The following is a 21,449-nucleotide window of genomic DNA, read 5'->3' as shown; positions in this document are numbered from 1 at the left end:
GATTTACAAGAGTATGATGGTGTCATAACACCTTGAAAAATCTATAAGCACCCAACATGTCGCATGCACAAAGCACTAGCTTGTAGATCAGCCATTTTTAACGCTTGACACCATTGTTAGACAGAACATCATTTACGTGTTCATATCATTTTGCAGCATGTAGTATGTGTATGTGTGCTGTTGTTCTTGTTGACATATTAATTAAACAGGGCTTTCGTCACTTCAGATAGCAGCAGCAGTACATTGTTAGATGTAAGAAATACTTACCCCCATCTGGATGGCTGATTTGAGGTACAGTGAAGAAATTAAGCATATTAAGTTTCCAATATACAAGTGGGACAGTGATATCCACCATAAAGTGGTGGAAGATAATCATTCTGTCTTTTGGGGGATTATTTTCTTCTGGGAGATGTTGTGGGTGATATTTAGAAATAGAGTGGCAGAATCTAGTTGTTTCAGGATACTCCCTGTCAAATTTCATAATGGGCCAGAAACATGTGCCCACTAAGACCAAATGGCCTAATATGGAGGGGCTTGTTATCAACTTATGATGGCCCAAGGTAACATGCAAACAGGTTATAATAATGCACACCCCGAGGGCTGGACCTGACTCCCAGCCTATCCCACCTGTGGTATATTTGCTTGTATTTGATACTGTACTGAATTCATTACACTGGAAACCAAAAATGTAAACCATGTAATTTAAATTTTATTGTTAAATCACATCAAACCACACCATGCTGGGAATGGAAATATGTAACTTTTAACCACATCAACCCGAGCTTAGCTATTCTGGGGTGAACATTCGGTAGCATCTACAAGCTTACAACGTGTGAGGTTTCAGATCATCAATTTTTGGCAAAGAGATTAGGGACATAGCGGATGTCGATCCCTGGTTAAAGTGGTTTTGTAAATTCTTGATCTTCATTTTTAATATAGCAAGTTATGAAGTAACTTAATACAATTCGGTTTGGTTGAACTTAAAACACAAAAAAAGCACTATCGTTCTGACATGATGTTCGAAAATAATTTTGGAATCACTGTACATACCAATGATACAAGGAAAATAAACCTTGAGAAAGACTGGCCCGATGAAACATCCTCTCTTCAAATGAAGCACTAGTTATTACACCCAACAGGTGTAAAAAATAACATTGTATATTCAAGTGTATTCTTAAATTAGACTTAAGCCATAATTTGATTAATTAGTCGACTAACAGTCAGTCCATCACAGGACAAGGCACTAAAGCCCAATTTATATACTTCGTCAAACGTCAGTCTCACTTGTTGAACATTTCTTCCCATGGAAATCAGGTATTTTTTGAGAGCGACAATGTTGTATGAAGTATAAATCAGGCTAAAATATGTTTGGTTCCACAGTGGTATTCCATCTCTTGTCAACTCTTTTTCTCCTTTCTCCTCATTCAGTCTCGTTTAGCATAGAAGAGTCCCCATCTTTGGTCTCCAGAGTTACAACGTTGCAATTTCTCACTCCATCCATTCACTATGGCGAGGTAGTCCTCTTCCGAAAATTCCTAGACAAGACAGGTGGTTGATATTTCTTAATTATTTCTTCATTGTATTTTAGCACTTTATCTCCTTACTTGTGTTGTAACTACACAAATAAGTAAACTAAACATGTGCAAAGTTTTAAGTATGTCTTTAGAATGCCCTGCAAAAATCAATTAAAATAGTGCCAAACCTCAAATAAAATATTTATGTGCCCAACATCTGTTAATAATATTAAAAATAGATGTCAAGCAATCTATTGCCTGGATGACTAATAGACAAATGCAAATTCAACAGATTTTTAATTATTTGTAAGCTGGTAGATCTGTCCATTTTTCGTATGACATTTGATGTTTCCGGGTGCCTTTTATGGTTTTAAATGGTTTGGAAGAATGCGAAGGATCTCCAAGAGAACGCGCCTCTTTAAAAGAAAAATCATATACACCTGTGATCCGCAAATATCAGGGCACTACACCCCCTTTCATGAATCGCACATCAATTTGTGCTTTAATAGAGAAAATACACGCCCCTTTAGTCACTTTAATTACACACTATTTACGAAACAATATGTCTCTCAATGCACGCGTGTCTGTGTACGTATGTGCAAGGGTGCATACTGCATGCATACAGTATGTGCACATTGCCGACTGTACCTTGATGAACTCAGCCTTCATTGCCTCGGCTCTCTGTAGCTCTGTCTTGATCACCTGGATGAACTGGGCAGTTCGGTCATCTGCACGCACATTGCTGAAACCAGCCTGCTCAATGAACTACAGTACATACAGTAGAGAACAAAGGGACAAGAGGAGAAGGCAAGCACAGGCAGACAGTGAGAAGGAGAAAAATAAACACATGAGACATATTAGAAGAATGAACACAGATATAAAGTATTTTCTTATTATGAACAGTTGTGAAATACACAAATTATACAATTTCGTTCCAACCTTGCATTGGTTGTGAGAGGCATTCTAATGAGTTGTGATATCTCCTGATAACAGCACTCTGAATGCATCCATCTTGTTTAACGCCATAGTTGTAACATAGCAATGGCAGCTGTAGCTTTCTAATCATATAAGAATATTATAAAAGTGTTTTGAAATTGAAACATGCATTTTTGATTAATAAATAAATACATTATGGGGCATCTCATAAATCTCAGAAAGAAGCCAGCTCAGTGGCTTTTTGGTTAGTGTCTGCCCTGGGGAGAAAGAAGAGGCACCCGTTGCTGCTTCATAATTCCACGGGATACCGTTATGTCCATCCATATGATTCGTATGGGATCATAATCGCTGAAGCTTAATAACAAGCTTGGTTCATCGATAACATCAAATGGAGAATAAACCAGGCACGAACTCCCCATAATAATCGAGTAGACACATTTTTCCAAACCCGCCACTGTCATAATTTACTTTATTAATGTTCAGCAGATCCATCATGTGAATTACTCGCTTGTGCTGATCTACAAGTTGTCAAGTGGATGCGTCCCGCGACTCCCACCGATTTGTAAGCTTGTAGATCTGTCCATTTTGAAGAGTGTTAACACATTTGACAAAACCTTTACAGTACCTTGCCATATTGCGGTGGTGTATAAAGGATGTAGCCTCTCTGCTGGACATAATTCTGGTAGGGAGTTGTCCAGGGCTTCTCCCCACAACAGTAGTCGCTAATCAGCAGCCGTCCTCCTGGTTTCAGCCATGACTTGACACAAAACGCACTATTAAAATCCTATTAATAATGTTTTTGAATATAATCTACTAACAAAGACACACACTGTTACTCACATAGAAGCGCTTGAAGAGGGCCAGTTTATCGTCTATGTGTAGGATGGTGTCTCTGCTGTAAATGACATCAAAGGTCTCCTCAGGGAATGACCTCTTAGTGGCATCTGCAACCTCAAAATGTACCTGTGCCAGGAGAGGGTTGTTAAAGGAGAATTCCGCACTAGTGCTTTCCTTACCATGATGTTCTGATGTTATTCCATCCATTAATCAGCCGTAGAGGCGAAAATAATTAAATAAATCTGGGGCACAGCAGCTCCTCCACTGTCCTACATCGGAATTGGAAATGGAGTAATGGACACAGCTAGATTTCATCCATACTGTATGTAACCTCATCAGATGAGACTGTGTTCATGAGATGTGGTCAATATTATATACCGGCGGTATCTTATATAAGTCGTTTGCCCATTACGGACTAAAATATGTGGAGACATCTCCACATATCTGTCTCTCGCGATGCAAATGAGCAATTGAGCGTAATGCCCCACCGCTCGCAGTCGGAGCTGCGGTGGACTGAGATTAAAAAAATGTAATAAACCCTGTACCAATCGTTCTGGGAAGTCATAACATCAGATTAACATAATAAAACGGCGAGTCCGGAATTCTCTTTAAATTAACTTATTTCATCCTTTTACAATAAGTTATTATTATGTTTTTGAGACAGCGAGAGTACTAAATGCAGATTCTTGAAGGACACAATTAGAAAACATAAATTTCACAAGATTTACCTTGCATTGTAACTCAAAACCAAGATTTACATGAGATATGAGAAGGAAAATAAATGATGTCCCACTTCCATCTTTGCTGGGAGGTCAAACACGGGTAACTCCCATGAAGTTCCACGTGACCAATCAGTATTAATGCAACTGCCAGAGCAAGGCACTAATCAGACTCACCAGTGGCATCTTTTCAGCAGCTGCCCTCTCTATGGCAATGTCCACCATGTTTTCCGATAGGTCCAAACCTAGCACCTCAACTCCAAATGTCTGGAAAATTATAACATCCTTCAGAGTTGCATCATCTCCATAATCACTGCAACTGTCATCAAAGCAACCCTTTACTAATCCAGTTATCTGATTGTTGTTGCTGTACCTTTGCCATGTAGAAGTCTCCACCTCCAATACCACAGCCAACGTCCAGGACCTTCTCGCCAGGTTTCAAGTTCAGGAGGTCCACAAACTCCTACGATCAAAAACAACAAATAGCTATCGTTAAACAAGTCTGTCATTATCAAGAACATTAATTGGAAATCAACAATAATCTACTGCTCTGACGAAGGCTCTTAGCCGAAACGCGTAAGCGTTCCTTTTTGGTGTGTGCCAATAAATAAGTGGAAATGTGAGTACTTTGTCCTCCTGATTTAAACATTAGGGATGTGCTACCTTTTTGGAATTTAATTCCTATTTTTTATGTAAATTTGACTTTAGGTCTAGCACTCCACTGAGAAAACCATTGCTGATGCGCACCTTCTTTTTCTTATATAAATAATCTACAGCGTTTGACTAACTGTAGCCATTTCACTGTTTTTTTTTTCTTTTTTGGTTTGATTATTATTATCATTATTATGATTGTTGTTGTTATTATTATTTGGTATTAGTTTTGATGGGTTATTGGTTTATTATATCATTATTTGTGGGCACTAAGGGCACACCTCTGGCATGGCATATGTAGGCCTGTTTGATTGGGAAAGTGCATGCACCTGGGTGGACAAATGGTTTTTACCAGCACCAGAAAACAATGCCATGAGAAGCTCTTTGTACTACTTTGGGATCAGTAAAAATATGCAAAACTAGAAGCAGTGCTCTTCCGAGCAAAGGTCTCCGCCAGGTCAGGTATGTTATTGTGCTCCTCCTGCTGGCGCTATAATAGGCCAATGTAAAATGGGTGCCATGTCTTCTTCAGGCTTTACAACGATCGGACCCTACATGCTTGATTTCAGGCATTTTGTTCCAAAAATGAGTTTTGCTAAAGTTGACCTGCTGGTGGCGCTATAACAGGCCAATGTGAAAAGGGTGGCATTTATTTCTTGACCTAGTGGAAATCGCATGCTGCGTTCATGATTTGAGGCATTTTGTTCAAAACGGACCAATCCTGCTACCTTTGGAAGCGAATGTTAGACAATCAGGATGGAATATGAAATATCGGACAGATCCGTCTTGATCACATCACTATAGATGGATAAAATCTGAAGGCGTTATATGCAAAAATATGTTTAACATAAGTCGGCCTCCTGGTGGCGCCATAAATGGCAAATGTGAAAATCGCAGGGCAAAGGTTTTTCCTTGGCTTCTGGTAAGTGCGCATACAAAGTTTTACACTGATCGGTGGAGTTTAGGTAAAAACACGAATCGGCCCGTTATAGCGCCACCATGAGGCTGACTTGAAAATGTTGAAGTGGCATTTCTTCCTGGGCATAGTGGTAATGTGTGTGTGCACAATTTCAGCAAAATCACATGCTGCATTCATGATTTGAGACATTTTGTTTAAAACTGACCGATCCTGCAAACTTTGGAAGCCAATCTTAGCCAAATCAGGATGAAATGTGGAGAATCTGACAGATCGATGTCGATTACATGACTGTAGAATTACTGTATAACGATTTGCGTGATTTCTGGATAAAATCTGTTGGAGTACTGTCCAAAAATGGGTCTTGCTAAAATCTGCCTCAAGGTCGCACTATAACAGGCCCATGTGAAAGATTTGCTGGTAACAGACGGAACGGACTAGGGCTGTCACAATTATTACATAATCTTCTAATCGCAATCATTTGACATAATCGCAATTATTTTTCATAATCGTCATAATCGTTTGCATGTTGAAAAATGTTTATATATTCTTAAAAAATAGTGGAAATAGCAGGGCATTCGCAACAGTGGAAATTTTGGTCGTTGACAATTACATTTCAGTTTGGCACGGCACATATGCCAAATAACCTAATTATACAAAGACGCGTTGTGAGCTTGTAGATCGGCTATTTCCACTATCAATGTTCGTTTTAAAGTGTAAAGTTGTCAAATATGTCCAAAATGTCTTTGTATAATTAGGTTATTTGGCATATGTGCCGTGCCAAACTGAAATGTAATTGTCAACGACCAAAACACAATTAAATCGTTAATCGCAATTATTTAGGTGACAATTAATCGTCATGTAAAATGTCCTAATCCTGACAGCCCTAGGAAGGACGGACGTACACACACACGGACGGACAGACAGGGTGCTAAACATAGTCTTCCCAGCCTTCGGCCTGGCGGAGACAATAAAATGTCAGGATTTGGTACTTTTTAGAGATTATTTGAACATCTTTCATGTTTGAATGTTGAATGTCATCGTTGAATGTGGGGAAACACATTGTGCGCCCCAATGTGGGCCAGAGCACACAAGCGGAGTGGAGCGGGACGGAAAGCCGCTCCGCGCTCCAGGGGTCTATGGTACCGTTCACTCTTCGCTCATGTCGCCCCCCCCCCCCCCCCGCCGCTCCACTCCGCCGCTCACCTTGATTTGCGTATCGCTCGCACTCCGCGCTCCGCTCAGGGTCGTCAAAAAGCAGCAAAAAAAAAGGGAAAAAAAGTTTGCTACCATTTCCGAAACACTTTCTCCTTCGCCAGTGTGTTCCCAACACAAACGCCTGCGGTAATGTGAGCCTCGGCTTGATGGAGATCTCTGTCTAGGCAATCTAAGGCATTGTATTTTAAGACGGGCAATATTAAATCCTGTTGGTTATTGATTAGGCTAATCACCACAACCGAGAGAGGGAGGCAACTCGTGGCGTGTGTTTTTCATTCAGCCAAACCAGTCTCACTTGCATTTCAAATCGTATCCTTTGACTGGCTTAACTGACACAAGGTAGGCTACTTATTATAACATAGCCTAGCCTACTTGTGTGGATGATATAGATACATTTTGTGAAATCTTGATAAAGGGAATTCTCTGTCTCCTCTACGCGGTGCTGCTGACATGATGGCTGCGCTGCCCCAACTGTTTGTTGGCAACATGTGGCGCGCGGCCCCAACAGGAATCGGCTAGGAGCGGAGGAGGTCGGCGCTCCAAGGAGCGGAGGAAAATCCTCGCTCCGAAGACGCTCAGACCCATTTGAAAAGTCGCTCGCTCACGCTCACGTCAAAAACGGCCCGCTCCGCTCCCCGCGCCGCTCGCGCTCCACTCCGCTCGTATGCTCTGATGTGGGCTGTGATTTTCCAGGTGCATTGCAGATGCTAATCATTGAGATACCAGATAGTGTGCTGTAGGCTAACACAATATGGGCTATGATATTACAGGTGTGGTGCTATTGTAGAGTATATTTATCTAGGTCTGGCAAAAACAGCTGATCCACAAGCTCATCGCAATGCTTTGTGAGCTGGTAGATCTGATTTGATTATTTATTTATAACATTTTATAAATCCCTTAACCCTTTCCAAGCCACGGGGAGCCACTTAATATTAAAACCGTAATATACCGGACATCTGAGCAAGGATGTCTCAGCCGCGCCGTCTTTTACCGTACTATGTCATTAAAAACGAAATAAAAGATTTTTATCAGAAAATCGGCGATCGTCTAACCTTCCCTAGTCACCGCTCGTCCATCGATAGCGCATGGCTCCTCTGACATGAAGCAGAAGTGACGTCAGGTCCTTTCCCTGTAATAGCTTCCCTGCTCCCGTCCGTTTTCTGTTTAGACATTAGTGCTAGCACAGCTGGAGTGCTGGGGGCTAAGCTAGCGAAACTGTTCATATCTACTGTAGAGTCACACTTGGATTATTTGAGCCGACATTTACGTGAACGGATCGCGCACGCGAAACGCACGGGGAGGAGATGCATCGGCCGAAACCGCCACTCTAAGCCAATGCAGAGGGAGGAATTTGGCTGGTGACTGTGGTGAGAATACAACGGGGATCGCGTGATGTTTATGGGGGATGAAGACCACGTGATATAGCGCTGATGGTCTTGTAAAATGAATGCAGTTCAGATCATAATATAATAATTAATAATAATAATTAATTAATAATAATTTCACGGCTAATCTACCAACAAGCCATTCTATTTCGGCTGGCGAAGTGTTAAAGGGATATTTCATTGAAACAAAGTCCACTCAGATTTTGTGAGCACCTCGGAAAGTTTTTTAAGTTGCTTGATTCAGTATTAAATATTTTATATTTTTACAAATGCAAACCCATTGTAACTTTAAAATCCATTTTAACCATGATAGATTCATCAAAAACACACGTCCTTGGTTCTGGTGACTCATACTCAGTGGTGTGATATGGATTTTAGAAGTGGTACCCCTCTAAATGCATGACGTCACGTGCACGCCACGTACGCGCGCGCGTGCACGCGCATGTGTGCACGCATGCCTGCCGCTTGGTGCTAGTTGAAATACTGTATTCAACATCACAACATTTTTAATGTAGCCTAACTATATTTCTTATTATTTAGTTACATTGTTAATTAGTTTCAATTCTATATTTCTTATTATTTAGTTACATTGTTAATTAGTTTCAATTAATGTGTTTCAATTAATGTTTTCTTTTATATAAAATATAAAATAACTTTACATATTACATAGACTTTACTTTACAATCATAGACACTTTCGGAACTCTCCCTCCGCTATGCATGCAGCTCTGACAAAACAACACACTGCTTTGTTTTTCTTCCACTAATTGTGAAGTAAACAGATGAGATGTTCACAAAAGGAGACGTCTGCAAAGAATGCAAGGCGAACGTGCTGCTGGCCGTGTACAAGTGTAAATGAGGACGTAGGTGAGAACTGCCTACCCGATTATGCAAAGGCAAAGCAGCTAGCCAGGTAGGGGGACTGAAATGTTCGTGCTGACCACGGCGTCACACAACTAGACGACGTGCGTGCACGCACGGGTCGTGTGTGCGTGCATCATGTGGGGCGTGCGTACGTGCAGCTTGAAAAAAAGAAGTGTGGGCTTGCCAAGCCCAACCGAGCCCACGGCATCTCACCCCTGCTCATACTTCCCTACGGATACGTTAGGGGGCCGTGTTTCAATCATTTCTTTCATCTATTTTTAATAATTGTTTTGTAAAATAAATAAATCTAATATAATAAAAGAATATTATATTATTTGTATAGGAATGGGGCGTGTCTGATAAAATGAATATCAAATATTTAAATACTGAATCAAGCTGCTTAAAAGATGAGAGGTTTTCACAAAAGCCTGAGTAGACGATAAAATGACCAAAACATTCTTTTGAAAGCAAAATATCCCTTTAAATATATACTGTATATGCATAAAGGAGAGAGGTGCACTTTGCTAAGACACACAGGAAATGCTTGAAATGACAAGTAATGATAACGATGATATGATATGATATGATATGATATGATATGATTGCGACCGTAGGGAGCTACTTACTGTAGAAACCTCCACCGGCTGTCCGTGGGTCAGTGAGTCAGTGAGTCAGTCACACTTTTGCCCTGCTCATATCTCCACAACCGTTGCCCCCATCCATGCCAAATTTTGCACACACACTCCTTGACTGCCAAACTACAACCTCCAAGGACCCCCGGAGCCCCAGGGACCCCCAGGTCCCTGGGGGACCCCCAGATGTAAAAAATGACCAAATGTGCTCACACGTCACACTTTTTCCCTGCTTATATCTCCGCACCCGTTGACCCGATCCATGCCAGATTTTACACACACACTCCTTGCCTGCCAAACTACAACCTCCAAGGACCCCCGGAGCCCCAGGGACCCCCAGGTCCCTGGGGGACCCCCAGATGTAAAAAATGACCAAATGTGCAAAAATGACCAAATGACCACCCCAACGGGGCTGCTCACGGGGAATTCCCGGGGACCACCGACTCCTGGTGCTCCAGAACGGATGCAAAAGTGGTGGCGCCCCCAGTGGAGGACCCCCTGCCACTGCAGCGCACATAAAATGCCGTAACTCGGGCTAGGAGCGTCCGGGAGAGCCGGAGCCGGTACCTATTCGTCCGCCAAGGCAACGCGGAGACCCCACCCCTCATTTCTCACATGGCCCTATTCTAGCGCCACCTTCAGGCCGATTTTTAAAACACATTTTTGGACACTGCTCCTACAGTTTTTGCCCTAAAATCACGAATATCACTACACAGCATGTCTACACTCATGTCATCAACATGGATCAGGAGGATTTTGGAAAAACAAATTTTTGCCCTATTTGTGGAGATAAGCCACCTACGGTCGCTTATCTCCCGATTAGGGAGTCTTACTGGTATGATATGACATGACTATTGCACTACCAAGTATTATCATACCAACAAGTCTACTTTATGGGAAAAGGTAAGACCGGGAAGATCATTTTCATGATCGTTTTATCATTTTATTCCTCCATGCCAACCTTAGTGGTGCTGGGCCCTCCTGTGCTAACGTATCCGGATCCGAACATCTTCTCATAGCGTAGGATCCCACGGCGCGTGTACTGCTGGTTGTCCAGGAACTGTTGGAATGTGGTGAAGCCGCCTTGTGTGGGCGAGGAGCGGGGAACCTTCTGTAGCAGCCAGCAGATCTGATTCTGATTGTTCTTCATCTGGAGGAAGAGGACGGGGGCATAAGAGAGACAGAATTGGAAAGGGTGAGATGGGAGAGGATGGTGCGAGAGGGAGGGTAAGAAATGGAGAGCAGAGCTGTGTACTGTCACGGTCTGACAGACCTGAATTTTCAAAACGGGTGATAACTTATTCCGTAAAGCACAGATTGCCATCGGGTGGCGTGCTCGTTGACATGTGAGGCCATCAGCTGCTCGGCATGGGCACTCGGTTTTGATATGGATGTTATTATTATTAAAAAGGTGTTCCTATATAAGCCTGGGTGAGTGGGCGTTGCCTTAGCTTAGGGAGGAGAGGCGTTCCCTAAATGCCTCCGCAGTCACTGTACTAAAGTACAGTAACAGACACTTGGCAAAGACACTGAAGCTGGTGTCTGTGGCACTGGTGCTTATGACAAATGTCCACTAGATGGCGCTTCTTACACATGAGCGAACAGCCACCACAGCAACAAGCACAGAAGCCAGTTACAGACTAACAGCAATTGAAGTTAGAAACGCCCCTAATGAAACATTTGCTTGATTTTAGCAATGTAAAACAAATTATTAGTCAACAAAGTAGCTGGCTAGGCCTACTTTGAAGTTTTGTAACTTAATTTCATAAGTCTTCAAGTTCTGAATGTTGTTGACTATAAGCTAATTTTCCACCCTGAAATCTGACGAATCTTCAAGTGTTGTTCCTGGGGTACTGCCAATTTGCACATATCTGGACTTCATCTTTTGCATTTACACCCATCCTGACCATTAAGAGCAGTGAGCACTATTAATACAGAGCCCAAAGTGAGGTTGGGGGTCAGTGTCTTACGCTATGACTTTTGCGTTACCGATAATTTAAACCCCTTTATGATTTCTTGTGCAAGGTGCGGCATAGCTCAGGGGTAGAGAAACCGTTATTAGAGCACGAAGGGTTCCCAGTTCGAATCTGGGCTCCCCCTGAGTTAATGTCGAAGAGTCCTTGAGCAAGACTCTGAACCCCTAATTGCTCCCGGTGAGTAGGTTGGTGCCTTGCATGGTTTCCTCCACCACCGGTGTATGAATGTGTGTGTGAATGGGTGAATGTAATGCACAATCTTTGTAAAAGGTCATGGATAAAAGCGCTATATAAATGCACCATTTGCTATATTGTCCAGAGGGAGAGTAGGCAGCTCAATGCACCTACTGTACGTCGGTTGACTCTATCATTATTGCATAGTCTAGTCTACGGCCCATAATCTTTAACTCTGAGCTGCTTTACCATTACATTTGGTAAACATAAATCAAGAGACACATGTCACCCAGGCATAATTTGCATGATGTTCTTACTCCTTTCACCAACAAATCCAAAATAATGTGAATACTTCCATGAACACGACGTGAAAGCTAACCTCTCTGCCTTTTCTAAATCTCTTCCATGTTGCCAGCTGAATGTGCATTATGCGATTACACACTAGCACGCACACCTGCAACATCTGTGCGACCTCAGCACTGCACTAAAGTGACTAGGGTGCTCCTGCATTCACAGTGGTTGATTTGAAATACTTTTTGAAAAAAATAACACAACATCAGTCATACCGTAACGTATGTCTGGACCATCTTTGTCAGCACAATGTCGAAACCGAACTTCTCTGACGCTTCTGAGTCCTCCCAGCAGGCTGATGTCATAAGGTGACTGTATTCTGCCTGGCTGCGGTAATGGGTTGGGTTGAAGTCCCTTTTACAATCGCCTGGGTAGAGAGAAATGGTTATGTGTACATATGTCTAAAATGTATGTTATTTATCGCAATTAAATAGCACAAATATATTGGTTAACAGTTCTGGTCACAGACAGTAGTGGGTACACACAGCTTCATCTAAAAGTAATCACCTCATAAATGACAACATATTGACCCACACTGACTGAATGCCGTACAATGGCACAGTACTTCTGTGGTACAATCATCACCATTATCATGACTAACATTATCTGCAACAGTTTTCCTACCCTGAATAAAAGGGAACTATTAATTAAGCATCCTGAAAAGTCAATTGAATTTGCAGTGGTTCTTCATCTAATTATGTATGTTTCAAATCAAAGAAACCCTCCACTCCTGCATAACGGCAGAGTGCTCAAATGATACTGTAAAAGCAACAGAACAGAGGGGAAGAACCCTTTTGCTGTCATAGTCCAACATTGTGTCCATGAAAGGCTTCCGGACATGACATGTTAGGGAAAGGCGGTGTGACTTCAAATCATTATCATAATTATTTCAAACTCGATTACGATTAATGAACTACTATTTAAAAATAATATGTACTGGCAGTAAAAAATAGCACATCATTTTTAAATCTATTATAAAAATGTTGACAATTTATTGATATATAAGAAGAAAAACAAAAAACAATGTGCTTCTTGATTATTCGGTTATAAGTGGGTTATTGTTGCAGTACCAGACTGGTGGTTGCAGGACTCCCTGAAGAAGAGAAACCCGCCAGGCACCAGCCACCCAAGCATCTTCTCTGTCAAGGACTTCAACTCTTCGTCAGATAAATACATCAGCAGCCAGTTGGAGAAGATCACGTCAAATCTGTGGAAAACATTAACGCTATGTGAAACGTGAGGTTGGCTTTGAATGTAGCTTGATGGTGACTTTTGTTCAAATGGTATTGCAAGCTTGGGTGTAACGCTAACAGACTTGTTTACAGAAAGTGAAGGGACAAAAAACTAAACAAAACTAAAAACACATGTCTGTTAAAGAAAAACAAACAATTAGAACACACATTTTTCAATCTTAAAGAATATACTTATGATGCAGATACTTTATGTTCTTAATATACAGTGAAAGGAATAAGGTCCTCTTCCTCAATAAACTGTATAGATTGCAAGTACTGACTTTGAGCTGTATTGATTAACTGCTTGTTGTAGACATGATATAAATTGATATTTTGGACACGGACACGGGTGTGAGTGAATAGTGCAAGATTTGAACACATGGATTGAAATATTTTTGAAATATCCAGTATAAATAAGACGGGGGTAATAATGGCATGGCTTCCCTATGGATCTCTGACATCATATTGATGACGACGGTCTTGCCTAAATATGGGAGGAACGGATGAGATTATGAATTCACAAAATGTGTAAAAATATGAACATAAAAATATACATACCGGTATATTCAGGTATTGACTTCCTTGGCCTAGTGGCAGTGAGCACAAGTGATTTGGTGTTGATTGTTGTAGTTGTTTGCGAGATAACAGGGGACCCCAGCACAATGTGGGAGAGTTTAAATACTTGAGCACTATTCTATTTATTGGCTGTTCTAAATTAGCAGATCTACAAGCTTGTGCGTCGGCAAATGTTGATAAATCTCTTACGGTGATCCCTGGGACAAACTGTTTTCAAATGGGGGTACGCAACCAAATACACATCAATTTGGGGGTCCTTGACTTGAAAAGGTTTGAGAACAGCTGTTCTACATGATAGCTGGTAGCTGTGCCACACGATAAAAGTATGTGTTAAAAAACAAAATAAGATAAAAAAAGAAAAAAAAAACAGTCAAACCTGTTTTTGGGGAAGTCCAGCTTTGTGACGTCAGCTTGCATAATGACTGTGTTACTATGGTGACCATTCGACGCTTTGTTCTTTTCCACAAAGCTTTCCATAAAGTCCACTGCGGTCACATGATCAGCTCTGGTCAGGAGGTGGCTAGTGTAGCGACTGCAGAGACACATGGGGCAACGTTTAATGTGTGTTTGTGTAATGCACTGATATGACACACACACACACACACACACACACACACACACACACACACACACACACACACACACACACACACACACAAACGTTAGCCTAGGGTCCCTAAACTTTTCGGGGTTTGATCCAGTCGGGAGCAGAAACCACTTTACGCCATGTTGTAGTTCTAGACGGACTACACTTTGGCCGGAACTATCAAACCGGATTCAGGTTTAACCCAAAATATTTCCCTGCACCCAAGGACATACTTTTAGAGCCTACCTAATACCTAATGCGGCGTAGTTTTGCTTTCAGAAAATTTGTTTGGTACAGTATATGCATCTTTTAGTCCAACTCGTAGCGACTGGCAAGACTACACTAGGCTACTCGAGCATTTTAAATAGGGATTGGGGAAACAAACGGTGGGAAACAAAACAAAGCGACGCCGCTTATTCTGCTTGTGGTTTCCGCCTAGACCGGATCAACGGCCCGTTGTAAACGAACACCAGGCTTTCCCCCAGAAAGCCTGGTGAGGCGAGGTTACACATACGTACACATTATGCAAACCAGCACGACAAACTTAAACATTATGCAAACCTGGCTTCACATTGTCACATTGTTTGGGAGGTTCATCGAGGGCATTGTACAACTACAATACCCTCCACACACACACACACACACACACACACACACACACACACACACACACACACACACACACACACACACACACACACTCTCTACCCAATAGAAGCTCCTAACTCCAGGATATATCATACTGTAGTTATACACAAACCTACATGAACCTGTCTTCACATGTCACCACCGACATGAGTGCAAATTATCATTACATAACCACAATTGAATCAACTCATACATACTCTCCATAAAAACTAGGGGTGTGCCAAAAAATCGATTCACCAATTTATCGTGATGTTGATGCCACGATTCAATTAATCGAATCGAGAGGTAAGTGAATCGTGAATCGTTTTTATTTTATTTTATTTTATTTTATTTTTTTAATATATATATTTTTAGGAGAAATACAGCCGATGGAATGCGGCTCTTAATTGACGCTTGTTAAGCTTCTATTGAACTTCTCTGAGAGGTCAATCGGTGACCTGACCTCTTGATACACGTTGCTCAGAAGTAGTTTACAGTGCGACAGACACACACACACACACACACACACACACACACACACACACACACACACACACACACAGAAAGTGCTGTGGTCCTACGTATGACCACCACCTAAACATTTTACATTCAAATTATATAAAAAAGCAATGTAAATTGTGGGAAAGAATCGCAATAAACGCGATTCGAATCGCGAATCGCAGAAAAATCTATAATCATGATATAAATCGAATCGCCACCCGATGAATCGAAATCGAATCGAATCGGGAGGTAAGTGAATCGTCCCAGGCCTAATAAAAACACACAGAGGCACACACACACACACACACACACACACACACACACACACACACACACACACACACACACACACACACACACACACACACACACTAACCCAATACCAGCCCCCAACTCCAGGACCCTCTGTCCGGATAGGCTGGGCAGCAAAGAGAGGATTTCTGGGAGCTCCAGCTCGGTCAGCTCTCTGGCGTGAGAATCCAACATCATCTCCTCCACAGTGGCCTGCTTGGAGTGCTCCTTCCAGAATTCAGTCATGGTGTTACGGACTGCTGTGGGGAATGAGTTCAAATAAAACATGTAAGTATAGGGTGCTTCAGTTGTGCTCCTCAAGTCATTTGTCCCAATACTTGAACCGGATCCAACATTGAGGAACCGGAATCGGTTCCATCACATTTGGAACCGTTTCTCCGGACCCAGTTTGATCACACTGTCAGAGCTGGTATGAGGACTTCACGTCTGCTATAAAATCACAATACCAGTGGTTCTCAAACGTATGGTCCATTTGGTTCCATTTCTACACTCTCAGAGTTACAGACCTGTAAGGATTCATTTAGAATATCCTCACGTAAGCCAGAGGGTCCTGGACCTCACTCTGAGAACCACTGCAAGAATATGATGCAATACTGAATGTATTTGATTGAATTTGTGTTTATCAAACAAAAATCGTTTTTTGTGGGGGCTAATGAAAGTTAGGGAGAAGGTTTGTGCGAAACGTGAGTTTACCATAATCACAGTAATCCTTAATCATATTCCATCATATTCAAGTGAATTGACTCCAGTCAGAGCACTGCAGCAGAGTGGAGTGTGTGTCTGTGTGTGTGTGTGTGTGTGTGTGTGTGTGTGTGTGTGTGTGTGTGTGTGTGTGTGTGTGTGTGTGTGTGTGTGTGTGTGTGTCTGTGACCCTGTTGATCCTCGCAGGGACGTGCTGGGCCCCTGATTCAGCCCGGGAAAAATAGTTGGAGAGGCCCTCATTGCACGCTATAGAGAGAGATCTCTCTCTATAGCGCTGCTGCTGCTACTCAAAGATTTGCCAGATCATGACAAGTGACAAGCCAGTGGGCCAATTACATGAGTTATATTTCGTCGTTGTCGGGTGGAAACCTTGTATGTCCAAAACTGTTTGTTTTGTATTTATCATTTTGAAAATGATTTAAACTAGTGAAAACAGCCGATCTACAAGCACACTGTTTTCACTACTTTTGTGCGACGGCTTGTATGATGTAGCAGGGCTTGGCTTTGCGAAAAAATGTACACATTTGAAACTTGGAGATACAAGGTTTCTGCCCGACAGTGACAATTTACTTTGCCTGGACCGGCGGCCGGGAATGAACTGGCCGTTCGGGAGTTGGCCCGCTTTTCCCAATGGCCAGCACGTCCCTGGATCCTCGTCAATAAGGTCGACATCAAAGCCAAGTGGTTGGCCAATGGCCATCACTAGTGTGATGTAGTTAGGCAAGATTCTAAACAAGAAAGCATGTTTACAGTTGTCAACTTGTTGCACAGAAATTAAGCACATTAACATGAAAAGTATTCTACTTGAAAAGTATTCTGCTTTGCAGTGTAGTTAGATGAAAATGTGATTGTTTCTGACAATTAGCGTGGGGCCTTAAGGGGAGCAAATGCTAATTTCGTGGAAAACGATGGTTTAGTGATGAAAAGTGATGATTCATCACTTTGGATTCAGCATCATGACAAACCCCTATTTGGACCTCTCACATCCTACTTAAATACCCAGAAAAAAATGTTTTTCTGGGTATTTTCCTCCTGCATAGAAAGTCGATGGGAGTCCAACTTGATTTGTCCGCTGTGGCGACCCCGAAGGTCGCAAACTCGGGCGCCCTGGCTAAATCATTAGAGCATGCCCTGGGCTACATCTGTGCAAAATTTGGCGCTTTAAGACAAATTTGCACAAAATTAGCATTTGCTCCCCTAAAGGCCCCACACTAAATGTGGCCCCCTGAACAATTTAGTTGAATACCCCTGTCCTAAAGGATCAACCTTGGCCACAAATATAGATAACGGGACATTGCCCAATACATTAGTATTGACTTAAAGTCAATTTAAAGCTAGACGGGAACCTGCTGCTAACCTCCGACAACCATATGTTTCGTCTCAAGGCCTGCTGTGCAAGGTTAAGTAAGAACCTGCAACAAGTGAATTAATTGAAATTGTGAGCGATGTTATCTCCATAAAGCAGTTTTTGAATTTGAATTGTGGTCCGCCCCTGATTTCTCACATGCACCATCTACAAACTCGCAACGTGCAAGGCATCACAATGCACTGTGAATTTGTAGATCACGTCTTTCCTAATTTTGTTTTTACTTTTTGCATTCTGATTCAGCTGCATACAGGCACGAATACTGAAATATATGATTTTGATTATGTCATATGTCAACTTGCTGAAATAAGAGAATATTTCAAACCAAAATCCCATACTATATATTGCCTCATATCACAATATAAATATAGATATCATATTGATAGCCCTACCATGCAGAAAGAAAACAAAAACAAAAAACAAACTTGACAATCAAACAAAACCATTGACCAATCAGATGGATTTGACTTCTAAAAGCAATAAGGTGTCAATCAACAACTCAAGCCACCAAACCAGCAATCCACTGATTTGTTACCAAAAGATGATGCAATCAGTCATAGGGATGCAACCATTCAGTAACCTTTAAGCTGTCAACATTAACAGCTCGTGAAAGCAGCAAGGGAATAAGGGATGCTAAGCAGCAACCAACCCGGGTTATGTTTGACAGCTGACAACTTGACATCATTGACACATTACACAGCATAGCATGCAGCAGCAGTAAAAGGATTACTTCCACCAGAATGAACCATTTGGATAGAACAGCACATGGCAGGTCCACCGGACTCAACAATGTCCAAACCTCTGTGTCAAGCATTGACACCATCCATCAGGCACACATTTACACATTACTACTGTTACTGTAAATGACTGATCTAACGCTAAATCGCTAATAGACCTGAAGTAACAGTCCATATTAGCTTGCTCATACCTTTCTCCATTTCTCTCTCTCTTTGGTTGATTTGAGTAAATCAAATGTTCAGAAATGCTTCAGCATTGCCTATGTTCACTTTAGCTTTTGAACAGACACTCTTTGGATACACTGACTGCAACTTGTGGTCCGTGTTTAAATAAGGAGTGATGAAGTGAGGCGCGTGGAGGAGGTCGTCAGGTGGAGGATTGACCACTGGGACGCGTGGAAATCGAGGGGAGGGGAGGGAGCACGAACACATGTGAATAATAGGCTAATCATTGTGGGCGAAAGGGTCCAAGCAAGGCAACGTTAGCATGGGATTTCCCTCACCTTATCACAGGCCTTTGAACTGCGCGATTGCCTTCCAAGATCTGATCTGTACGTTATCAAATATAAAATCGCATAGAGAGAGAGAGAGAGAGAGAGAGAGAGAGAGAGAGAGAGAGAGAGAGAGAGAGAGAGAGAGAATATCATTCGTATTGAACCAGACATAGCAGGCATCGCTATTTTATTTTTATTTTTTTGCGACAGAACGTACAATCAACATAATAGTAAAACTATGACAACTGTGAAGCTGTTATTATCACTTACCGAGAGGTCCTTTCGTCTGTTTTCACCCCCCCTTCTCCGCTTTGGGTCTCTGTTCTGCTGACGCGTATGAAACGCTCGTCGGCATGCGCAGGTTGCGCAACATTGCCTCAGGCAGCCTAATGTACTGGATGACATGGGAGGCTGTCTGCACAGTAGGAGCAGGTATAACGTGTCAATTTTCAAAATATACAAATACATGTTATGTAATATGCCTGCCTAGTGTGTTGTACTAAGGATCATACATTTGGTTTACACAAAAAAGTATGGTTTGTTCTTTGTTCAGCTCTAGGGTCCCATCTCTCCTGCTCTTCTGAATACATTTTCATGGGGTGGGTCACCAATTTCATCCAATAAGGATCAGCTTCACATTTATAATTATTAAGGCCCACATATTCACTGGGCCAGATAAACAGATACAAAAATAAAATCTGTCTCCATTTAAGTGGATGGTAAGATACAGATAAATCACCATCCACTTGAATGGAGGAGACAGATATCTGTTTATCTGATTGATTGATTGATTGATTGATTGATTGAAGACTTTATTAGAAGTTTGCATAGGAAAAGGTACAGTTTCATGACGGTACAGTTCACTGGTACAAGGTCTACTAAAACATTGAATGACAGACAAATAGAACACAGTACTATGCAGTAGATACACTCTAAAAACTGCTGGGTCAAAAACAACTCAACTTGGGTTATTTTTGATCCAACTCACGGGTCAAATAGGGACCGATGCCCAGTTTGGTTATTTTAACGCAAGAAATTTGGTTATGAATATTGACCCATAATTTGGGTCAAATAAATAACCAAATTATTTGTTTAAAATGACCCAAGATTGTAGTCAATACAACCCAAGTTTTGGGTTGAGTGGGCTAAATGAATACAACCTACATAAATGCATGGTCTGGAGAATGACAATGCCTATATTATTTGACATTAACATAAAATCAGAAATGTTTCAGGGTTTCTTCACAGATGATTTGTTCAAAGTTTAGTTATATCAACATAAAAGTGCATAATTAAATATATGCAACAATGTTGATAATACTAATCAGAATAGTTTAGAGAAGTTAAAAACAAAGTAATCTCAGAATTACCATGAGTTCTTCTCTTTCAGACCAGCTGGGGGAGGTAGCTCAACCCTAAGCTAGCAGCCAAGCACTTACGGTTAGGGTTTAGGCTCAAATACTGACAAATCAAATTCAGACATATGACAGTCAGCTTGCCGAGACAGACACATGGATATGACATATTTCGCATTTTTAGCTCCCAACAGCTTAGAAAATGTCTCTGGAAACCTAGACAAATGCTTTTCCCAGCATGCTTTGCAAACAGGTTTATGGTGCCTGTCCCCTGATTGGCCCAAAGCTAGACCACTGACCCAAGTATATGGGTTACCACTAACCCCAAAAACGGGTCACCCCCAGATAAATATTACCTAACTCGAACAACCCTGGAATTGGGTCAAAATAATATCCCAATAACTCAAGGAAGGGTTGTGGCTCTGAGAAATGACCCAGAAATTTGACCTAACACAAATGACCCATAATTTGGGTCAAGAAATGACCCATGAGTTTTTAGTGTGTATGTAAAGAAAAACAAAAAAAAGACAGTAAGTCTAAAACAAACAGTATACAAAGAAGGGGCAGGGGAGGGTAGGGTTGGGCTAGGTTCATTTTTTACCAGTTGCGAACGGCTGCTGCCTGTAAGTGGTTTTTCAGGGCAATTTTAAAGGATGCTAGTGATCCACACTCCTTTATGGCCTTCGGTAAGGCTTTCCACATTTTGGTGGTATAGCAGAAAAAAGAGTTTGACCCTTTGTTGGTTTTGACTCTGGGTTGAAAGTGATCTGTGGCGCTGCCTCTGGTGTT

General features: G+C 41.7%; 1 protein-coding gene across 7 annotated transcripts; it reads right to left on the bottom strand.

The window, feature by feature from the left end:
* Positions 1-682: 682 nt before the first annotated feature.
* Positions 683-19,671, bottom strand: pmt (phosphoethanolamine methyltransferase). Of its 7 annotated transcripts, none has more exons than XM_080746418.1 (13): positions 19,576-19,671; positions 19,315-19,360; positions 16,071-16,245; positions 14,357-14,512; positions 13,243-13,379; positions 12,388-12,539; positions 10,633-10,821; positions 4,380-4,469; positions 4,184-4,273; positions 3,291-3,413; positions 3,076-3,207; positions 2,163-2,279; positions 683-1,535 (listed from the first exon to the last, which is right to left on the bottom strand). In XM_080746418.1, the coding sequence occupies exons 3-13, from the start codon at positions 16,229-16,231 to the stop codon at positions 1,425-1,427; spliced, it is 1,458 nt and encodes a 485-aa protein (XP_080602544.1). In that variant the 5' UTR covers positions 16,232-16,245; positions 19,315-19,360; positions 19,576-19,671; the 3' UTR covers positions 683-1,424. The 7 variants fall into 7 exon arrangements, with proteins under 7 accessions (XP_080602544.1, XP_080602545.1, XP_080602546.1 ...); XM_080746419.1 differs by having other exon boundaries at positions 16,071-16,242; positions 19,576-19,624; XM_080746420.1 differs by lacking the exon at positions 19,315-19,360 and having other exon boundaries at positions 19,576-19,659.
* Between the last annotated feature and the right edge of the window lie 1,778 nt (positions 19,672-21,449).

The sequence above is a fragment of the Nannobrachium achirus genome, assembly GCF_963921795.1.
Source record: "Nannobrachium achirus genome assembly, chromosome: 17".
In the NCBI taxonomy this organism is placed as follows: domain Eukaryota; kingdom Metazoa; phylum Chordata; class Actinopteri; order Myctophiformes; family Myctophidae; genus Nannobrachium; species Nannobrachium achirus.
The sequence above is the reverse complement of the archived record's forward strand: the minus strand, read 5'-3'. Positions and strand labels throughout refer to the sequence as shown.

Excerpts from the sequence above, each read along its gene's own strand:
- pmt (XM_080746416.1), bottom strand. Across the intron at positions 14,513-16,070 it reads GAGTTGGGGGCTGGTATTGG|TCGCTACACTAGCCACCTCC; the intron begins GTTAGTGTGTGT and ends GTGTCTCTGCAG. Across the intron at positions 13,380-14,356 it reads CTGGACTTCCCCAAAAACAG|ATTTGACGTGATCTTCTCCA; the intron begins GTTTGACTGTTT and ends TGTTTTCCACAG.